This window comes from Rhyacophila brunnea, unplaced genomic scaffold (genome assembly GCF_057557595.1).
Source record: "Rhyacophila brunnea isolate RB1 unplaced genomic scaffold, BYU_Rbru_1.0 scaffold_22, whole genome shotgun sequence".
Classification (NCBI taxonomy): domain Eukaryota; kingdom Metazoa; phylum Arthropoda; class Insecta; order Trichoptera; family Rhyacophilidae; genus Rhyacophila; species Rhyacophila brunnea.
In genome coordinates, this window is record NW_028232882.1 from 34,872,104 (window position 1) to 34,896,478 (window position 24,375).

Consider the following 24,375-nt stretch of genomic DNA (forward strand, 5'->3'; position numbering starts at 1 on the left):
CTATAAAATAATGAATGTATATGTTACAGAAAGCTAATAGGTTTAATTCTGTTTCCAATACTACAACAGTTGTCAGTCCGTGAGACCCCATGACAGTACATTGTGGAGTATTGGCGTATTCTTTCTTGCTTGCTTCTGATCTAAAAAGAGAAATTTAATAAAACAAAATTCATATTAAATTTAACATATTATATAATAATATTTTATAGAGAAATGTGTAATTAATGAGTTTTGTCTCTTTGATTTTTTTTAAGCTGTCGTTTGGCGAAATTGGGTTTTATTTTCAAACCACGAAAATTTTGCTATACGAATTTCACTCAGTATAATATTATTAGTCGATGTTTTCATATTACCCGCCATTTGATAAATAAAATAATGTTACCACCAGTAAATTTAGAAAATAAATAACTACCTACCTACATACTCATTCAAAATTTTATTAAATCCTAATCCTGCCTAAGGTTTAATCATTTTGATTATTTTTAATTATTTAAAAAAAATTATAGCTTCTTATAGAAACTAAAATATCGACATGGTATCGACGTGAAAATATTAATACAAAATATAATTTATTTAGACTGGCAGCTACGTACCCAACTGTCAAACGTGCAGTCAAAATAGAATTTAATGAACGGTTTCATAGTTAACACACAACAGATTTTAACGAAATAGAATAATAGGGAAATGGATAAGAGAGCACTCGAAGAAAAACTAAGACAAGCTTGTTGCGTTGACGACTTTGAATCGGCTATAAAGCTACTGGACAATGGTGTAGACATCAATTCAAGAAATGTACTGAATGGATGGTAAATAAATTCAATTACTGACTAGCTTACACGGGCAAAATTTCGCCAATGTATGATTTAATTGAACCATTGAATAATGGTTAAACTAAAACAGCAAACACAGAGGCTATGTCGATACGGTCTTATCATATGTCATATTATAATAACACGGTTCCTACAAAATGTGTTATGTTATTTTCATGTGTTTTATTTTGTCCGAATTATACGTTGATTCTAACGAAAGACGAATGATTCCATTAGCTGCAAGTCGCTTCGCAAATAATAGTAATCAGACTTGACAATGTTATTGACTGCATCTGTCAAAAACAATTCAATTTTAGTTTAGACCGAAACAGTCAATTAGTAATAAATTATGCTGATACTAAGTACTAAGATAAACTATGAAACTTGAATTTGTTATGAATGAATGGTATTATTAAATCAGCTGCAAGTCATTTTGCATTGCAATCTTCACACTTAGATATCATTTATCAGTCAGGATGCACTGACTTGCATTGGTGATGCCAGCCTAAAATCGCTTTCTTTATTCAATAATGAATAAACCATCATTATGTATATGTACAATCACATAAAATCGCTAATATCAGTGGCGAAGGGTGGAGGTAGGTAAGATGCGAGATAAATAGTTTACAATAAACTTTGTCAGTCATCCGTAGTTGATTTCATTGAACTAAGTCTACAATTTACAGATGGTGTTGGTTAGTTTTTAAAAATAAATTAAGCCATGCTTAACCTAACCATAATAGTTTTGGTATATCTTGGGCGATATAACAAAATTAGTTAATAATACTTATTAGTTTTTATTGGATTAAGAATACATATTTAACATATTGTTGGTTAATTTTTTTGAATTCATTAAACCCTGCCTGAACCAAACTATAATAGATAAAAAAAATATTATTCTATCTAAAGTTATGTAGGTATGACTTAATTGCATAATTTTAGATATTTTATGGATAGACAAGTATTTTTTGACTATTATCCATTATGGCTTGGTTTTTGCAGGTTAAATGAATTTTAAAAAACTAACCCAACAGCATCTATAAATTACAGTTTTATTTCAATGAAAACAAATACGTGTTGACTGACTAAATTTAGTGTGTACTATTTATGGCGGATCTTGAAAGCCTACCTCCACTCTTCGCCACTGCTACATACATAAGTAACCAAAGCAAAATTAGTCATTTTTCTATAATTACCAATTCAATCAACCATATAAAATTTATCCTTGAATCGCTATCAAATATTGTAATATAAAACGATCATATGATTCCCTCTAGATATTGTCCTAACTCTTTGACGTATTTGATATTTTGTACAAATGGCATGATATTAAAGAAGAATACTATTTCTTTCTCCAGGACTGCATTACACTGGGCCGCTAAGAATTCTCACGTATCCATGGTATCGTTACTCCTATCAAGAGGTGCAGACAGTTCCGTCAGAACCCTCATCGGCCAAACGGCCAAGGAGCTGACACCGTCTTTGGAAGTTGCAGGTCTCCTGCAGTCCACCGAATCGCCGCCCATGTCTCCAAATAGTCGCTCGCCCACCGACCGATTGTCCTACGAACCTCCTCACAACATGATCAACATGAACCGACAAGAATATGCCAAGAACCATCACCCAGTGCAAGGTAAATGGTTGAGCCATTTTTATTCGCATTTATTCCTTATTTCCCCACCCACCTCCAAATTCCTTGGTATTGTCACACGACCAGGCAAGTGCGGAGTTACGGTCATAATTCGAGCGTAAATGCAAGAGACATTCGGTTAGATCGATACAACAGACGCGTGTGGGTTTCTAATAGCTTTCTGTCGCTTAGCGATTGACTCATTAATACAGACTGATTCAGAAGTAGTTCGTCAGCTTGATATAGTGTGACCATCGGATACTTCTGAATACCTGGCAAGCCGTGATACCGGCTCTCATCATTCATACAACCTGCCATCATCATTAATAAGTCATTAGCATTCATCCATCAAATGCCGCGCACCGGTTAACCCCAACAAACAATACTGCGCGAGTGACTGTTCAACCAGACCACGGAGCCATCATAAATCATTATAAAGGTCAGTGTCTGGCATTCTGTTAAATCGCCCCCACCCCTAGATCCGGAATCCACATCATCCTTAAAAATTACAGTCCACTTGCGAAAAGCGCCACCATGAAGAATGAAACTCGTGTAATTACGATCTGCAGATCTATTTCAATGTAATTAATAATGCTACGATTTAACAATAAGCGTTGTGTATCTTTGAATATTAGGTAAATATAAAAAACTGCATTTTTTTGTTAACAGTGCCTCCGGCGATCCGCATTCAATAAAATAATTCCATGAGCCGTAACTATTACACAAAATATTTTTAACAAATTAGAATGCCAATGTATCCTTCCATAGACGTTATTATGTGGAATTCATATTTTGATAGAATATAATATTATACGCTACATTAAAATCTATCCAATCCAATTCCATTGACATTGCAGTGAATTCAACAAACTTAGTTAGACATCAAATCATATATATATTGGATGTGTCGTTTAGTCAGATATCCTTTTGGTAGCTAATCGACATAACTCATTGGCATTTCTACTGTAACAACTTAACATTTTCATTTGACAGGTGTTATCTTGCGATTTAGATAACCCTCTTGCACTGTGAATACACATGTAACACAAAATTGTTATTTCAGATTTGTATAAATAATGAAGATATTATTATGTAGTGAGAATAGGTCTACTGGGGTACTTTACGACATTATCAGAACCAATCAAACGTATCGCAATATTGTTAACCCATAGTTGTCATAATGGCTTGCAGAACCGGGCAGAGAACCAGAGCTTCTTCAACTGTCAGTTTTAATGCCACAGAATTTATTTAAATTCTCGCTGTTGGGTTTTAATTTAGTACACACAACGACTACACGCACATTGCCGCACTGGTTAAATTAACAAATAAGAAACAATAATAATTAATATTGTCTTTCACTTTATCTCCGTTCATACGTTAGTGTTTTGGTAGTCAGTTGCGTCTCATGTCGACTGTGGGTGGTCAACAGAGTGTTTGAATGCCGTTGTGACACAGGAAGGGTTGCTGAAGAGATGCTGGCGGTCGGTAAGCTAGCAGCTGGTAGTTATGAAGAACTTCTCTTAGCCCATGTTAAATATTAAATTAAATAAGCCACAAACCTAGATAACAATATATTATTATTACATATTATGTTACTCTGTACCCTTGTGACACAATCTCAAGGGTCCCATCGCCATTGCAAATTCTCACATGATGGATCCATCTCATGGCGATGGATGAGGGAAGTGGTGATCTTGTGTTTGTCTTATTGCCCCAATCAGCGGCGGCTCCTTTAACACCATGCATGTGCGCTGCACTGCCTTTTCCTAAACATCACTCAATGTGCAACAATGCTATTCATAAATCATCACTCGTTTATCGCAATTTAATCCATGTAAATTTATACCAAAAGCATGTACTCAGTGAACAGTCACCGAATTCGAGCGCTCGTGGTGAACGCACAAATATGGATCTTAGTTTGCCGTTCATATTACATTGGGTAATAACAGTTCAAGCCGACACGTGAAAACGATAAACAACTCATGAATACACAAAATTTTATGACCATTTGGAACGCAGCACAAAAGTTACGCGGAAAAACGTAGTAACTGAGATTTAGCAGGATTAATAAAAAAAATGATTTTTTTTATTTAAATCTTATATAAATTCATTGGAAATAGGTTGGTATTGAATAAAAATTGATTATCAACATAAATATTATGGATACAATCCTTAAATCGTTCTATATTTGCAGATATTTGAATATAATTTATAAAAAAATAATATCTTAGTTATTATGTTCTTTCTCAAAGTGAGTGAATTATTATAACAGATGTCATATTTTTAACAATGCGGCGCGGACTTTTATTGCTTTTTGTAGACGGCGCAACTGACGCCGAGAGTCGAAAAATACGTACCTACTTATTCCAATCGACAGTTATACATTTTTTTTTTTTTAAATATTTTCTTCAAATATTTATTTACTTAGAATAACAATTCAATATGGTTTCTGTGGTTGCGATCTATAGTCGGCCTTTTTTAGGTGTTTTGTCACGTTATTTCGATAATTTTGTTCATAAAAATAAATTTTGAATAAAAGATTAATATAATTATACTTTAATCAGTAAAGTGTATGTGTTTTAAAATGATGTCGGTAAACGTAGACTTTATCAATAATAATAATAATAAGAGTCAGAATAAAAAAAGGATGGTCCGATGCTGTGGCGGCCGGTGGTTTCCAAAATTGCTTTCATTGGGGGTGCACTAAAAATTTTCTTACCTTATTTAAAAAGCATATCAATTCACCGTTGTTTCTGTTTAGCGAACACCTCAATCACCTCTCATTAAAGTCTTGAACTGTTTGTAAAAGTTTTTTCTCAATGCTTAAGACAGGTAGACATGTTAAGTCAGTCCTGATTCATGGTAAGTATTTCTGAAAGACGATTTAATTCTTTTAATGGTTGAAAAACACTTTTCACAGATGTCATCGGACCAGCGGCGGCTCCTCTAACACCATGCATGTGCGCTGCACTGCTTTTTTCTAAGCAACAATGCTATTCATAAGTCATCACTCGTTTATCGCAATTTAATCCATGTAAATTTATACCAAAAGCATATACTCAGTAAACAGTCACCGAATTTGTGCGCTCGACGTGAACGCACAAATATGGAATTAGTTTCCACAGATGTCATCGGACCATCCTTTTTTTATTCCGACTCTTTTTATTATTATTGATAAAGTCTACGTTTACCGACATCATTTTAAAACACATACACTTCACTGATTGAACTATAATTATAAGTATTAAGTATTATAAATCTTTTATTCAAAATGTATCATTTTAAAACACATACACTTCCCTGATTAAACAATAAGTATATATATTGTTATGAATTTATTTTTATGAACAAAACTATCGAAATAACGTGACAAAACACCTAAAAAAGCCAACTATACCGACGACCGCAGAAATCATACTGAATTGTATGTAAGAAATAATATTTGAAGAAAATATAAAAAAAACAAAATGGGTAACTATCGATTGTTTTGAATAGGTAGGTACGTATTTTTCGACTCTCGACAAATCGTCAGTTTTTTCGTCTACAAAAAGCAATAAAACTCCAGCAAAATGCCTGCATTGTTAAAAATATGACATCATGCTAATAATTCACTTACTTTGAGAAAGAACATGGTAACTAAGATTTTAATTTTTTATAAATTATATTCAAATATTTGCAAATATAGAACGATTAAAGGATCGATCCAAAATATTTATGTTTATAATCAATTTTTATTCAATATCAGCCTATTTTCAATGAATTTATATGAGATTTAAATAAAAAAAATCTATTTTTTTATCAATCCTGCTAAATCTCAGTTACTACATTTTTCCGCGTAACTTTTGAGCTCCGTCCCAAGTGGTCATAAAATTTTGTGTATTAATGAGTTATTTATCGTTTTCACGTGTCGGCTTGAACTGTTATTACCCAATGTAACATGAACGGCAAACTAATTCCATATTTGTGTGTTCACGTCGAGCGCACAAATTCGGTGACTGTTTACTGAGTATATGCTTTTGGTATAAATTTACATGGACTAAATTGCGATAAACGAGTGATGACTTATGAATAGCATTGTTGCACATTGAGTGATGTTTAGGAAAAAGCAGTGCAGCGCACATGCATGGTGTTAGAGGAGCCGCCGCTGGTCCGATGACATCTGTGAAAAGTGTTTTTCAACCATTAAAAGAATTAAATCGTCTTTAAGAAATACTTACCATTAATCAGGACAGAATTAACTGTCTACCTGTGTTAATCATTGAGAAAAAACTTTTACAAACAGTTCCGGACTTTAATGAGAAGTGATTGAGGTGTGTTCGCTAAACAGAAACAACGCTGAATTGATATGCTTTTTAAATAGGTAAGAAAATTTTTAGTGCACCCCCAATGAAAGCAATTTTGGAAACCACCGGCCGCCACTGGCCCCAATGCTGATGCGTGACAGGGTGAAGTAAACATTATGCTACATTGTGATTAACCTTTTTCAACTGCAATTTCAGATATGGTGATCAAAGTTCGAATTGCAAATTCCACCGACCCTGACTTCATCGAAGTGGAATTGCCGGGAATGGGTGCCACATACCAAAGCCTTCTGGCTGTCTGCTGCCAGGAATTGGAAATACTTCCTGAACAGGTAATCAAAAAAATAGTTTCCTATCTACCTCATCTTTCTCAATGCAAACTATAAAAATAACTTAATATAATAATATGTAATGTGCATAGTACTATATGTGAGGCTGTTGGTTTTTTATATATATATTCTGCCATTTTGAGATATTTGCAAAAAAAACATAATCGGACTGAGCAAATAGAATATTTTCTATTTGAAAACGTATTAGTAAACAATTATTAGAAAAAGCGAACAGTGAATTAAATTTTCTTAACTTCATTAAAATTAATAAAAAAAAGTGTTGAAAGTTAGTCATAAAATATAAACAATGATAGCTGATAAATATAAACAACTTTGCAATCAACCTTCAGTTTAATTCAATTTAACTAACAAACATAGCAGGATAACAGTATAACAAGCATATACATGATAAAAAAATACTTCACGTCCTCAGATTCAAAAAAATACCACAAAATATAAAAATGAAGGTTACTGACTTTCAAACTGATAGCCTCATATTATGAAATTACATAATTTGGAATACCTCTGTTACATACATTCTTCTTCTTTCGACCATTGTTATTAACGCAATTTCATAACAATATTATTGAAGTAAGGTATTAACAGTAGGTACTGACTATGATTTGTAGATGACGTCAGGATCTCTCCAAACGAATAAATCTGCACCGCAACGTTCTTTTGATGCTTTATTTTAGAATGTCAATGAAAAATTTCAGGTAAACCGAATAAGAAAACTTCCCGACACGAGAGTGCGATCTGATGCAGACGTCAGAAGACTTCGATCTCTTCAGGAATTGGAAGTGGTCCTCAAAGAAGCCACGCCTCTCGTCCCTCACATGCCCCCTACCAATATCTACCCTTCCATTTCAACCAACAGGAATCAGACGGTGCTGTATTGAGGGTTATGTTTAATTTAGGATAATGGGTGTTAATTATGATTCATAAATTTATGACAGTTTTCTTCTTAGAATAATAATGGTATAGAATAGCCACCAGCAATTGTTTTTAAATTGTATTTTAGGGACTGTACTGAAAATTTACTTTGTGTAAAAATTCTTCCCGACAATCCACTTATGATGAAAACGATTTAAACATTTCGGAGAAATTGTTTTGCGTAAAGATGAGGTATGAAGTACATACAGTCGAACTTGGTTATTACGAGGAAGATGGGACCGACTGAATTTGCTCGCTATAAGCGTTACTCGGCATATCAGAGAATAGGTACCTTTAAATGAGCGGTCACATAACACAAACACAGAAAGTCGCAATTCTAACAAAAATACACAATTAGAATTTTTCTCCGAAACATGCATGGCATTCATAAACTACAAAAGAAGTTTTTAATTGTAATGAACGCTGGTAGGTACCTACTGACTTCACAAACCTTGTATTTTTTACATGCAATTTCAACCATATGCGTAGAAACTTTTTCAATATTGTCGGCGAAAACACCAATTAGGTAGGTACTTAGACACTTAACTAGTGTCATAAACGTAATCCGATCTCGGCGGCATCCTGTCCGGTCGGATTTTATTGCTTAGAGCCGAAATGTTTTTAAACGATCGACACATTAACATTTTTAAGAAAATTTTTGACGATATTTTAGCTCGGTATATCCGATAAGTAGCTCGTTATAAAAGTGAATAAATGTATGGAGAAAATAAACTAAAATGTCAACAAATATTTCCTCGTTACATCTGAGATCTCGCTATATCCGTGATCATAATAACCGAGTTTGACTGTATATACTATTTATACTATCAGTTTCTGGTCTGCTATGTGATAAGAACAATGATATGCATTTATTGGTGTTAAAAAAATACAAGGAGTGCAGTGCACACTGCACATGCATGATATTAGACCAGCCGCCACTGACCTCTGAACCCAGCCACCAAAGAGGTTCTTATTACATTAATAACATGCAGTGCTGATGGTGGTTTATAATACTTCTTAAATCCTTTATGTATTGATGACTGCAGTTTGGAAGAGAATTAATTGTGATGAACGTGGTAGTCTGTCTGCTTGATACGTACAGCTGACATGTTTTAACCCAATGATGCGGCCATGACAAGGGATGAACCAGAATAGTTGTCTCGAAAACACATGATAGAAAAAAGAATAGCTGTGGATATGCATTACAAATTAGATAACCAACGGTCATTGATAATAATGCTTCAATAAATTGATGAATCTTTTTAATCACCCAGTTTTCAAATTGAAAAAACCTCAAACTTAAATCTCGTTGTTTCCTGTTTTACCCAGAACTTATGAATCCTAAAGGCCTGAGTACTCCTTGCTTTATGATGTATAGCATTATGTGATCCAATCATAATTCCCGCTGTAAATGGCTGCTATTCCTTTATAATTTATGTTGAACTATAATATCAATGTAGCCTGCGATGGTTAAAGTTAAGTCTGATTTATTTCGATGCATTTATTACAACCCTAGTAAATATCACCTGCAAGTGCCACTGGTGTTTTAATCTGGTTTGTACTTGGTAGTGATCTCTCTAGGGTTTGTTATTAATTTTATTATTGTTATTTTAAGTCTATACTACTCCTATATTATGACAAGATAATATATTATATCTATGTACTTTTATTTATACATTCCTTATGTATTTTATGCAATACATATATCTTTTATTGTGCAAGTCAAGCCTAATACAGAATAACATACATCTGCCCACAAACAAATAAAGAATGTATAAAAACTATACACTAATTTGTATATGGGAAGGTGTATGCTGGTCTGTACTAGTCCTTAAAATTAGAATTGAATTATTCAAAAATGCCAAAGTAGATCACATGACCATTGATAAATTTGACATGTTAATTACATAACTTTACAGCGTTTGTCAAGTTTTGTTCAATGATTTCCAAATACCACAAACCAATATTTTGAAAATCATGTTTTTAAGCCGGCTCGCACATCAAAACTCGTGTCGAATACGTCGATGTGACTTGAGCTTTGCACAGATTGGTCGAATGCAACTTTTTAGTTTGAAAAAAACATCTAGTGCTGCTACAATCGCATGCGTATCGGACAGCGACTCGGAAGACACCAGAGCGCATACACACACCTACGAATTGGTAATTCCTATACCGGCTGGCCGCATCCAAATATCTATACGTTTCGAGAGATTACGTGCGACTGTCGCTAGGTAGATGTGCGTAGGTCTTCATATGCAACATCAGATCGACGTTCCTAGAAGGCTTGATTTATCGCTGTGCGGCAAACGAGGCAAGTTTAGATGTGAGAGCCGGCTAAGGTAATTGGTTGGTTTTAACATTAATTTTTTATTTCAATCATATTTTATTTTAAGATTAGAATTATATTATGCATATCACCAATTTTGAATTGTGAAAGTATTACATTTACATACACGAGATATTTTATATGGCGGTGGAAAAAAAAATGTTGGAAGCGATTAGATGACAATTTTGTAGGGGACTATTTTACATGATGAATGCCAGCATAAAGTTCAAACAGAAATTTAGATATTATTTCGTACATCCTAGGATAGGCTTTCAACCTAGCTGCATAATAATATTGTGTCAAATAACACATGTGTCAATGGCCTAATGTCAAAATACCGTAAGTGACTTTACAAATTGTGCAGGAAGCTAAAAAAACTAAATATTTAATATCCCATATCTGACTGTTAATAGTTCATACATGTTGTAACTGCATAGCATGCCAATAACCCGTATCGTAAAAGTGGTAAAGCAAAGCACATAACGCCTAATATAATGATAACATCCAATAAAATGTGACATTTATATAATAAATTTGTTATATTAATTACCTACTGTTTTACCTTTTAAATAATTCGAAAGTGACATTTTGAAGCTGAATTCAACACACGTCATGCAACACGCTTGACAGCTTAGAGGCAAGATACGGGCTGTTACAGGTTTATTTCTGCAAAGTTCAGATATGGGAAATTACTAAAATGGCTGTACCATTTTTGTTATAATACAGATATGGGAATTTTGCAGTCGATGGACAGTATTTTTGTTATTTTTAGTATATCAAGAAGTCATTTTCGCCATATAGGTCAGATATGGGGTATTGACATTAGAACATCGGTATGTGATTGCAGTTTCTGTTGGATTTTGATTGTGAAGACTTATTGTTTATTTGATTTATGACTGTGATACCATCATGCTTTATTTTTGTTTGGCAATTATTGTGAATATCTAAAGATCTGAAAATTTATTTACATTTTTTTTTATTTTACCTAAATAATGTTGATAGAGATTATTAAATCGTATATAATTAAGTATTACCAAAGTATTTAAAAGTTCTTTGACATTTTCTTTTGTAAGTTTTGTGTTTAATGCTATTATATAAATAAATACTTTCATAATAAATTATTTTAAATATTATTAACATTGTATTATTTATATCAAATTAACACTAGAACTGAGAGTAATTGATGGGGCTAAAATTTTAATTCCAATTTATTACTGCAAGTCATGGCCCTCAAAAGGGGGGACTGACAGGGCTCTAGCCTAGGGGCCTAGGATCAGGGGGGGCGGCATGGCGAGTCGACCAGATAAATGAGAAAAACACACATCGTAAATTTGCTATAATAGTAAAAAAAGTCGCTATTTTACTTCAGGGTTATTACCATTTTAAAATATATACAGTAAAACCTCGTTAATACGAATTCCATGGGACCGAAAATCGAAAAAAAATTTGATGTTTGATATGATGAAACATATCATCTCTTGATAATGGCCTCTGCAACGAGCCCGAAATATCGACTAAAGAAGGAAGAAGGACACACGGTGGAAACCCAAAAATCTACTACGATAAAAAACAACCGTGAAAGCCTCAAACATTATATAATATCGTAAACATATTGCGAAAAGTCAAAATACAACATGTTTGTTGGAAAATTGAGATTGAATTTTTTTATTATATACTTAATAATTATTTTGCAATTTATAATAATTACTTTGAAATATTTTGGTAACTAAATTGACATGGTTATTTATTCTAGTAAAAGATATCTTCTGGCACAATAACTTGGTCATTTTTCGCTGTATGCTCAAGACATACGTCAGATGTAAACCGAGATATTAGCATACTATGTACTATCACCGCAGTTCAATGTCTTTATCTCTGAAGCTATTGAAAAATTTAAAGATATCCATCATTGCAAACTTTGGAACCAAAACTTGAACAACATTATAAAGATCTGGTGATAGGTAGGTTATAACAACATTGGAATTTGCTAACAAATAAAATCCACAGTAAAAATATTGTTGGTATGTATTTTTTATTGAATATTTAAATTTCAATTCAACTTGACTCACAATTACTCCACTCAATCAGAATCGAGCGCATCACTGTTTCCCTCCTCCTCTTCACTTAAATCTTCTTCTTCCTCATCACTTTCATCAGCTGGGACCTCATCATCTGAGCCATCGTCTTCATCAGAAGCACTTTCTTCTACTTTAGGAGCTGCTTTTTTATTGTCGACGCCGTTTACTTTTTTCTGTTTCTTTGAGGGTTCCACTGCAGCAGGCTTTTCTGCCAATTTCGGCTTCTTGGCTGGTGTTTCTTCATAATCACTGAAACAACAAAAAAATGTTGAAACTCCAATTCTTTGTAGTACATTTAATGATTATTATAACTAAGGCCATCCTCCCACGGCGCAACTGAAATCTGATGAAACTGGTTTGTGAAGGAACTCACAAACTGACCAATGTGATGCTTCGCACACGGCGCTACTGAAACCCAGTTGAAATAATAATCACATAACCTCAAACTGTCAAACTGGACTATCAGCTGTGTTATACAAAAACTGACAACACGCGCGCTGCAGCGTTTACATAAGGTTATTTTAATTTTCCGATTCATATTTAACCAATTTTGGTAAGAAAATATGATTTTTCACCGAAATCTAATGATGTTGGTACCACTGTTTTACGGTGACTGGAAACTTCAGAGACCGCGCGACTAGCATGTCGCGTCTCTTCGCGACCGTTTTGAAGCTGAGAGATTCCAGTCTCGCCGTCAGCGAGCCGCCATTGAAATACATTAGCTAGATACTGGCTGGAATTTTAGTTTCAGTACCGTCGGACTTCAGTTGCGCCGTGGGAGGATGGCCTAAAAGAACGGTACCTACTTAGATAGTAATAACATTATAATTACGAAAGTTATGTTGAAAAATTATATTATGTTAGGTATTGCGATTGACAATGTAAGTGAGACCAATTGGATATGTTTATGTTACCTTTCGTCTTCTTCTTCAGCCACAGATTTGTCAATCTTCAGATCGACAGTACCGTCGGGATGTACGGAAACCGTGCCACCCAGAATTGTACTCAGCTCGCCTTCAGTCACTTCTGGTTCATCTCTGAGTGACTTTACGACGGGTCTCACGACTGAATTTTTGTTGCCTGACAGAAAAAAAAAACGATTAAATAATCATTTTTATTAGCTTTGATCTTAATTATGCTTTGCATAAGAGAGTTTAATACTCGAATAGTAACATCTGGAAAGTCTAGGAGGAGGTACATCTGTCCTCGGTTAGAATCAAATAAAGTCTGTCCAACGCTTGCTGATGGTGATGCTTTAGTCATGGCACATAACGAAGGCTCAGAGCAACCGTATGCTAAACTTCGAGAACAAATGCCTACAGTGATATGACGTCAGAAATGAGAGATAAAAGAGTAAACCATGTTGCCTCTTGTAACATGCAAGGCGAAGATGCAATGTTAGAGCTCACTTTCAAGACTAAATAAATATACACAAAATTTGAGTCTAGCATTGTTTTTATTGAAAATACATAATTTGGAAATGCCTCAGAAACATACATATCGACTGTGGAAAGGCAAAAGGAGTTAATCCACACTAATCAAATTTTACAGGAGGCACAAAAAACGTTTTGATAATGATTTTGGGCCAAAGTCTAAATATAAAATAGACACAAACTTGAAGTGCATGATGATTAATAATTTGGTGTTTTTTTCCCCCAATCTATAATTAAATAATGAAGTTATTGAAGAAAAACTAATAAAAATGAGGGTTAAGTCATTTTACCTGACAAAAAATTAGGTAGGTATTAACATATTTGGAGTTAGACACGTACATTTTACTTGCGATTTATGTTATTACTATAATATATTAACATAAAACAGTGCATAATAATGATATTAGTCTATTACAATGATATTAATCGTAAATTAAAGCGAATTGAAAACAATTTCAATTGAGAAGTATTTTTGACATACCACATAACCTATAAATCGCATGGCGGTGTTTTAATTGAATTAGCAAATATTGCATTACTTTTCTCAGATATTATGAAATCATCAAATCAATTAATCAATAATCGACAATTAAAACATAATATAAGTTGTAACAGGCCGTTTCATACCGATATAGATAGAATTTACAATAGCTCTTCTCGTGTGTGATATAAAAACTTCAAGATGTAATTTTAAACACTAACAGTTCTTGTCGGGATTATTTGTTGCGTCCATATTAACACCACACTTTTCAAGAATAATTTTGCTTCGTTCTGTTGCCATTTTCACTCAATGTTTAAACTTTAAATGATGTTTTATGAAAAGACTGTCGAAATCCGTGTTAACTGTCAAACGACCGACCGTGAAATGTATGTGGCTTAAGTCTACCTTCTGGTTCTTAACTTACCCGGTCGGCCGGCAGAGTTTAGTAAAACTACCATTATTTTCATACATTTGCAACGTAAGATGCATAACGCCTTTTTCCTTTCCGTAAAAAATTACTTGAACGACTAATAATGTCATTGATGTGGAATAAATCCTTTTACCTGGACGCAAATTTCAAACGCCCTTCTTTTTTAAAAATTAAAAGTTAAAATTTGATAATAATTTGGCATTTTGCAGCTTACATCCTTTAGGCAGAACGTGTATTTAGTTGTGTGCAATGCTATTATTCAATAAAACGTATTTTGCAAAAAGTGAGGGTTAAGTCCTTTTGCCTTTCCACAGTCGATATTATAGAAACTCTAGCATTGGATTGAGTGGGATTCGAAGCCACCATTTTCACTTGCCGAGGAAGTTCTTTTCACCAATTAAGCTACTGATTCAAACATCCTTGCAAATAAATCCTATTTATGCATCTGAGGTGATTGATTCCATTTTATCAATCATTTTGGACAGAATAGGATTCAAACACACATCTTTTACAAAATCGGGAAGGGTCTGACTATTCATCTATCTACTTAAGATACTTTTCTTCTAGATATTTCCTTACACATATATCAATTATTGTATACTTACGCAGTGTCAAATAAACTGGAATCGCCATAGATTTCGCAGACTTTACATAAACGGAGCGAATGTTTTCCCATCCACCCGGGAACTGCTCAGATATCTGCAGCAGCACGGCCTGGATGTTTTCGCAAGTCTCTTCCACGGAGTGCTTGGTGTTGGCCACCCGCATGGAATAGGTGGTTCCCTCGCTGTGCAGCCGCATCACCGTCTTGTGCAGAGCATTGTTGATCTGGCTCTGCAGGTCCTTTGCGTGCATTCGGACAGGCGTCGGCAGCATGTTCTTCTGGAAGAACATCTTGCCCAGCTTGTGGGCAAGGAGACCGCTCACTCGAGAGTCCACCAGGAAGAAGTCGTGCTGCGTCATGAGGCGTCTTCGCATCTCAATCTGGCTGTATTCCACGCGCAGTTGACGTACCGGCAATATTGTTTTTATCTGTCAAAATTAAAGCAGCCAATGTAAGTAATGTCTTGTTTACTTCCAAGTGCTAAATATGACTGGTCGAATATTGTACACACAGTTAAAAAATTGTATTACGCTTATGAAATCATACTTATAAATACATTGATTTACCAAATAGGGCAATGGCGAAGTGTGGAGGTAGGCTGTTAAGATCTGATATAAATAGACCACACTAAACTTTGTCAGTAAAACGTATTTGTTTTCATTGAACTAAGTCCAGATAGTGTTAGTTAGTTTTTAAAATTCAATTAAACCTTTCCCAATACCAGCCATAGTAGATAATAGTCAAAAAATATTCGTTTATCTATAAAATATCTAAAATTATACCAATAAGCCATACATAATTTTAGATATTTTAGTGATAGAAGAATAATTTTTATCGATTACGGTTTGGTATAGATATGGCTAAATAAATTTTAAAATGCCAACCAATACCACCTGCATATGTATTCTTAATTCAACGAAAACAAATAAGTATGACTGAAAAAGTGTGCACTATTTTTCTTGGATCGCCCATAGCATACCTAAACTATTATGGTTTGGTTTAGGCAGAATTTAGTTACTTAAGCTTAGTAAAAATAAAAGTAACTTAAAAAAACTAACCAGCACCATCTGCAATTTGCATTCTTAGTTCAATGAAAACAAACAAGTTTAGTGTGCACTATTTATGTCAAATTTCAACAGCCTACTCCACCCTTTGCCGCTGATAGAGAGTAGGCTTTTAGCAAAACTCACATAAGAATTGATGCGTACACAATAATTTCTGACAGGTCTTGGGTCGACACTTTAGGGAGAAAAGAGCACAGTTGAATAGAAAAAAAATGTTTCACAGTATGTAGCTTTGAGTTGAAACTTTAACACCACAAAAGCTGTTCTACTGCAAATTTACTATTGGAAGGTTGTATCAGAGAATAATCAAAGCTCAACGATTACCCACTTTCTTATCTTCCATGTATATACCTATAACTAGCTGAATTACCTGGATTTGTTCAAGATCGCTTCGCTGATGAATTTATATTTATCCTCAGTAATGTCATGACTTTCAAGGCTTTCTTTATATGTATTTATTTATCCCAGTGAACACAAAAATAATGGGAACAGGCTTACCCTACTGGGTGTGTCATAACAGGCTAAATATCTTGAGTGTGGAAAAATGTGGGATAAACTTGTAACATGTGTTAAAGAATATTATGCTATTTGCAATAGTTAATAATGTGTACTTTAGTTTGTAACGTGCTTTCAAACTTTGGGAACAGTCGACGTGGTTTTTGTTTACTTGGGTTTTACTGCGGTCAGGCCATAAACTACTGTGCTTCAGAACATTGATCCATGACAATGGCTTTTACATTTCTATTTATTAATCTGTTCCATCATTTATCATTTTTTTTTTCATTTACATTTTACATTTCATAGTTTAGTTGAGGTAGAAAGCATGTAACAAATGCTTTCAGCAATGTTCTTTCTCCAATGTTCATCCTCTTCAAGTAAAATACGCTTTTGGCACAGGTTTCAGCATGGTTAACATACTACTTTGTTGACAGTTTTTAGATCTGTGAAACCAGCGCCATCTTTAGATTAATAAAGCCTGAGCATATCTTTTAGCACAAGCAACTAGTGGTCCACTGTTCAGCTGTCAAAATCAGATCCCTGATTGCTTGACATATTGATTCGCCCTTTATCGTTTCAAATTGAATTATAAAAAATTCTCAAATCAAATATATTAACTATCAGTGTTATTTGTTTATAAAGACTATACATTCCTGTTATTCATCAGTTGTCAAAGTCAGACTAGTCCTTTACACAAAAACCGGTGGTAATATCGATTTCTAAAAAATATCTAGCATTGATCTATGCATTACATTATTGTAGAAGGTGTGTTAATGCTAGTGTATTATTTATCATGTAACTCATCTATCCAAATCAAACCATTCCGTGTGAACACGACAGACGCGTCAGTAAGAGCATTCTATAGAACAATGACAGGTCATTCGTAGACAGCAACGGGAGGGACGGAATAGGTAAGACCACTCGTTGTGAATGTATCAGCTTTCTACTTGAGTCGGCAATGGCGAAACACATTGTCTGCGTAATAATCTGAGATAACCACTAGCTTAACCCATTGGATCCAAACAGACATTTAAAAACCCACGACATTATAAGTTGACACAGACTCAGTCATCATTAGGCAATTATCAGGAGAGCAATAACTAAGTCCAACCGAATTGTTTTGGACATCAATATATAGTCGATTCCGCTTACTTTTGACACATCGGGACTAGGGCATTTTGGTTACCCCAATTAAGCGAATTCCACATAAAATTAAATACATATTTTTCTTTTAAAAAACAATTGATCTATTTCTATACAATAGCCGGAAGAATAATAAATTCTAAAAGTAATAAGTTGGGTAATACAATTTAATTCGGCAAAAGTAATCTGTCTTTCGTTTTTGTATGTTTTCACTTCTACAAAATCAGCACATGTATTCAATGCAGACGTAGAGCAAATCTACACAAACATCGCACAAGCAAGACGGTGTAGCGGTAATTAAATACGGTACGGTAGTGATTGACTCCAGCAGACCTAACGACCATCGCAGTGCCACACCGATTTGACGGTAAACTTTTTGTGATATATAATGTACATATTATGTATATTGTGATCTTAAATTTACTGTCCCAAATAAGCTATGTAAATTCCAGTTAGTTTCTTGGCTAGGTCGAAATAAGCGACTGCAATTAACCAGAGGACCAATTAAGCAGTCATATGTAATTACACATTCTATGTACTCGAGATCAGTTTATATGGAGATAATTCCATCACTAGATGTCTCAAATATCTACAGCACTCCACCTTAACCAATCACGAGCCAAATACTACAAGGAAGGGATGGGAAAACTGGTCGATTTTGAAGACTAAGTATACTTACTACCAGTATAAAAAAATACTTAGTATAGAAACTTGTTACAAAATACTTACTAGTATTTGGAATACTATATAGAGCGTTTGGCTCAAACGAGTTTGACAAAAGTTTCATACTCAACTAAAACCAACTCCATATTAGTATTTGAAATACGTATCGGCTCAGGGAACTCAGACTGTGTATCGGCTTCAATAGAATCCACATACACATATTTATAGAATACACATTTTAAATTTATGAGTTGTATTTCTGTTAGGTTACAATATTCTTGTTAACAAAAATGAATAACAGTGATTTAAAAAAAAAAATTTAAACCTTTTGTGAGCGTTCATAATATAACAAGGCTGAGCCTGTGCGTCATCTCACCACTGTGCTGCGACACAAAATTTATGACCTATTATTTATACATTCGAACGCAATAAACTAATACAGTGGTTCCCAAAGTTGACTGGGCTCCGACCCATCTAACAAAAATTTCCAATCTTGGGACCCACCTCTTAGCTGTCTTAGAGAAAAGAAGGCATAAATATTGGTAATGCTCAGATTCCCTAGTGGCGAGTCGTGGAACTACTTAATGCTGTCTTATTTGTTCTAATTGAAATAAAAAAATATTTTTTATAAGTGTTACCAATATGAATGAAAGACTTGAAATAAGAATCACAACTTAAATAAAAAAAACTTATTACTTAAATACCTACACCTGCAAGGTTTTTTTACAAAATTATTTCAATGGGAAGGATGTATTTGTTTCTTCTTTTTCTTCATTACAGTTTAAGCATCAACTTCAACTTTAGTTACTTTTAATCGCAGTGAGTTTGATATATCCAATTTATTTCGGTATTTATTTTTAATGTTAACCATAGCCGAAAATCCGAACTCACATAGATATGAGGTAGTAAAGGGGGGGAGGACTTTCATAGCTTCATCAAACAGGCAAGGATAATTATCAGCAACTGAGAGCCAGAATTTCGTTAACTGTTTACAATTGAAACTATTTTTCAGTGACGTATCTTTTGATAAATCAATGAGTTCTTCACTTGCTTTTGTTGACATACTAGTTGGTAAGCCGTCTTGAAATGGGTTACAAATCCAACGCAACGAATCAAACTTTTTCATCTCTTCCCCAAAATATTCATCAAAGTTATTTATTAACAGTGATAAATGACTAGAAATTTCAGACAGTACGTTCATCTTAGGCTGCACTTGATTTTCAATAATAAAAGTTTCAAGTGTTTCAAAACAATCATACTTGCCATTCTCAATACAACTTTTCCACAACTTAAGCTTTTCATGAACGCTCGAATTTTATCGTGAACTGCAAAAATGTCTGATCCGTTTGATCAACTTCAATTTTTAGGAATTATAAATAGCTGAATGAAATATCAAATTTATCACTTCCTATTTTTTTTAATTCACGTATACAGTGGCTAGGGCCCACTCAATATTCGCTCGCGACCCACTGGTGGGTCGCGACCCATAGTTTGGGAAACCATGGACTAATATATTAAATATACCTATATTCAAGTGCTATCTCCTTCGCGCGTATTTAATGTCAATAGTGTTGAAAGTCTACCAACTGGCGAGTGCACAGAACAGCGACTCGCGATGATATCATCACAAGTTTTTTGGTATAAGTTCATTGGGCCACACATACTGAGTATGGGTAGTTTCATCCGAAACTTGAGTACACAAACTGGTGACAGTATTTCCAACTCACCTCTACTACAAGGTTTTAAGTGTTCATCCTTGACATAAGAAACCCAACAACGAAGTAGTATTAATTCTAAGCTGCCTCATTCACTGTTGACAAAAATATGCCAGAAGGGGAGGGGTATGAAAACAAGCTATTTGGCAAGAAAAACACTAGATTTTGTGAAAATAAAATTGCAAGTAAATTTACTTATTCTACCAAGAACGAAGTCGATACCTTTGCTTTCGCTTATCGAAAAAATGACGATATGTGTAAAAACCACACATTTTAACAGAAATATATTTCAAAATTGACAACAAATACCTATATTGTGTCAACGGCGTTCAAGTTTTCTTTCACGTTCGAAGACGAAAGCTTAGGACATACATACATAGATAATTAAAGAACATACCTTCTGGATTATTAATTATTATTTTATATACGCGGAGATTCGGAATGATATACAAAAACATTAAATAATGCATGAAATGGTTTCATCGTGTTTTATTTCTCACTAAAATAGGTACCGATATACCTGCATTAAGTATCTGATAGTCAGAAATTTGAAGCGCATGAAAATAAATAAACTAAATATCTAGTGTTTTATCTTATCAACACGTCTAAAGTTGTTGGAGGCATCAAAAAACGCTAGTATAACGCCACAAGCCACATGCGTTTTTTGCAAGCTAGGTGCCTATCGAAAAATGCTAGATCTGGCAAGAAAAACACTAAATTGGCAACGCTGGCCTCGTTGTTTCTTTAGTTTCTCCAAAAATAAACACTTAGAACCTTGTAGTTCTCCACTCGCGCAATGTAACTGATTATTAAATATATTTCAAGTGCTAACAAAACTTACCATTTTAATATCTTTCTCTTTAAACAAGTCCTCGTAATGCTCGACTGTGGGTTCATGATCAACGCGGCTACCTCTCTTTAAATCGCAAACGAATAGACAAACTTCTGATACATCTGTGACGAGCCAATGGGGTAGAGTTCTGTAACAAATTTAGATATATATCACATAAGTCAAATGATTTAAGAAATGCCAGTAGATTTCAGGTTGATATGATAGTTGGTGTATTATAACAATTATATAAATGGAGGACGGGAGTGCCGGTTTAATCATGAAGTGTATATTGTTTGCGATGACTTCCTCATTCATTGTCATACAAATCAGACGACTGAAAGTTGGCAACCCTTTTTCCACATAATTTAACGTCACCAACATTGGCTTTTGGATTTAAAACTTGTTTGATATTTTACTCACAGAATTGCTAAATTCATCCATTAACCAATACCGTGAGCTCGAACTATCATTAATCGAAACATGCGTAATGCTTTAAATTTATTGGTTATTTTACACGAATGAGAAATTTCTCTACTCCAAATTTCTAAAAAAATTTATAAGATTCTAAAAAGGCGAGGCAATATTTGCGTTGTCTTGACAATATATTCACTATATTCTATGTAAATTCACACCCAAATACCACATTATTTCAGGCTTATCGACAAATATTATATTATGTATTATCACAACTTTAAAAGTGGGCAAGTCTGGTGACTTGTCAGGGGATTTTTAGCATGTCTATAATACCCTGTTTACACGTCCATGGATTTACTGCTGACAGTATGTACCTATTATCGCAGCCATAACAAAAAAAATGCACGTATAAATATACGTAGTATCAAGCAAGTTGCAAGAGTGCATACATGGATCAAAAAAGTTCAGCAGCTTCTGAATTTTCACGATAGTGGTGAATCTGCTGGAAAATTACGTATTAGTACCTCAAAAATACCACAATTTTGAAAAATGGAATTAATTGAATTCGCCGGTTAGCATATTTTTACATTTTCAGCACGACCCATAATTTTTGCCGAAATACTATCATTTCTTGGACCGCGTACTATAATTCGATGACAAAAAGATAGCAGAATTCAACAATGGCGACTGACAGCCAACGACGGCGGACGGCCAGTCAAAAGCACCGAATATTTTCCACCTCTTTTAATACAATAAACGGGTCTAGGAAAGTTCTGATGGAAGAAACGTTTACTTACAATCTTAATTTGCGTTTAACGCATTTGGGGATTTTAATGCAATCTATCTGTACTGAAATTACTCCGTCTTCTGCAAAAAGCTCGGCTTTCTTCTCCTGCGCCAAACTATCCAGTTGTTTTATAACGTTAATCGCTTTGATCACTGTTTCGTCGCTGACATTTAGTTTACAGTCCTCCGCTTTAGCTGTTTTAACCGGTGGCGTAGGTATGTCAATTTTATCTGGAACACTAATTTCATTTTTCTTCTTGCTTTTCTTGGATACGTCTGTCGTTTTAGACTTCTTTTCTTTAATTTCTTCTGGTATAGGTTTCGACACGTTTTTGTTTATATTTTTTTTGTTCTGTTTATTGTCTGACTTATGAATCTTAGCTGAATCTTTTAATGGCTTAGGAGCCAAATTTAACTTTTTATTAATCTTCATGTTAAATATATCGTATCACTTAAAACAATCAAAGGTATTACAAATATTACTATTACACTTGACAAGTTGACATAACCAAAAATTAACACAGGCGGTTTCGTTTACAATTTTTTGGACATGCGGTCCAAATGGAATTGCCAGTATAAAAGAAGGAATAATCCCATTAAATAAACTCACTTTCCTAACAAAGTCAATTATACAGTAATGTACAGTACAAAATTTTATATCAATAAAAAACCCTAGTACTACTGGTTCTACATAATTTGAAACAAAATATTAATGCTGTACCAAGTTACAAACATTATCATTTCATCATTATCTAATCATACAGTATTACTAGTAACGCTTGAACGAGATTCTAATGAAAATGAATAATAATTAGGTATTGATTATAGAATATTGAAGTTTACCACTATATTTGATGCAGAATTTAATTTTTTAAGTAGGTAACTGTTAATCTATTCACAATTTAGTATTAATACAGTATTATTCAACACATCTTGTCGTTAATTAATAAAAAACGGTGTACTTCTTTGGCGTAACAACACAAAAAACAAGCTTGTGATAAACTAAATTCTTTGACTAGACTTAAATATCAACAAAGCCAACAAATAATAAAGCGCTGATTACGAAAATAAATACTGTTAAAAGTCGGCCGGCAACATTGTCTTTGACCGTTGGAGATATGCAACGTCGCCCAAGAAAAAAAACCGTTGGAAATGATTTTTCAAGATGGCGCGCAGATCGCGACAAGCAGCAAAATCGCGAACGCGTACATTTCGCCCTCCGTAAAATTAAATTATTAAAAAATGTAACCTTATAGTATAATAAACGTAAATAAACTCGCCGTTTTCCATCACAATTCCGGTGTGTCAATTATCCACCTTCATCCCAAATACAGACGATAAAAAAGAAAACAAAACACAAAGTGACAGTTGAAAAATAATCACATACCAAAATGGAGGGAAGTGATAAGTGGCCCCAGTCAACGTGGGACTACGCTTCTTGATTTTGATCGTCTGGAATCAAGAAGCAGGTGAAATTTCTTTCACCTGTACACACACCCTGAGATCCAAACACCGGAATAGGAAACGGCGAGGAAGAAGCATCCAGAGGCTTGCCTCTGGTGGCGCTCAACAAAAAGATAATAATAAGCAGTAGAAAGAGGATGATGCTAAAGCCAAGCCAGTGAAGAAAAGAGCAGAAACACCCGGATTGCGAAGTCATGGCTCCCGATGTACTCCCGACCAACTGCATCCGCCAGCGAACTTGGCCCACGGACGAGTGTATCGGGCAAGACCCTGGCTCCAACGAGGGAAAACGGCATCAAATGCCCTGCATCATCAGCCGCTTGAGCCCTCTTCGTCAACAGCAGCGTGTCTGTGAGCCTTGCAATCAGCCCTGGCCCAGATGCACCATGATGAAGAGAGCTACAAAGCGGCCTTCTTCAGCTGAGCAAAGCAGCCTCCATCA

General features: G+C 34.4%; 2 protein-coding genes across 2 annotated transcripts; one reads left to right on the forward strand and one right to left on the reverse strand.

The window, feature by feature from the left end:
• The first annotated feature begins 580 nt into the window (after positions 1-580).
• LOC147070491 (ankyrin repeat domain-containing protein 40-like) lies at positions 581-9,287 on the forward strand. The gene is made up of 4 exons (XM_085949523.1): positions 581-806; positions 2,168-2,442; positions 6,939-7,072; positions 7,786-9,287. The coding sequence occupies exons 1-4, from the start codon at positions 685-687 to the stop codon at positions 7,966-7,968; spliced, it is 714 nt and encodes a 237-aa protein (XP_085805649.1). The 5' UTR covers positions 581-684; the 3' UTR covers positions 7,969-9,287.
• Positions 9,288-12,341: 3,054 nt separating this feature from the next.
• On the reverse strand, positions 12,342-23,021 carry LOC147070492 (ribosomal L1 domain-containing protein CG13096). Its single transcript, XM_085949522.1, has 5 exons — positions 22,481-23,021; positions 21,279-21,417; positions 15,356-15,782; positions 13,321-13,486; positions 12,342-12,655 (listed from the first exon to the last, which is right to left on the reverse strand). Exons 1-5 carry the CDS (start codon positions 22,900-22,902, stop codon positions 12,409-12,411), a joined length of 1,401 nt encoding a protein of 466 aa, XP_085805648.1. The 5' UTR covers positions 22,903-23,021; the 3' UTR covers positions 12,342-12,408.
• Between the last annotated feature and the right edge of the window lie 1,354 nt (positions 23,022-24,375).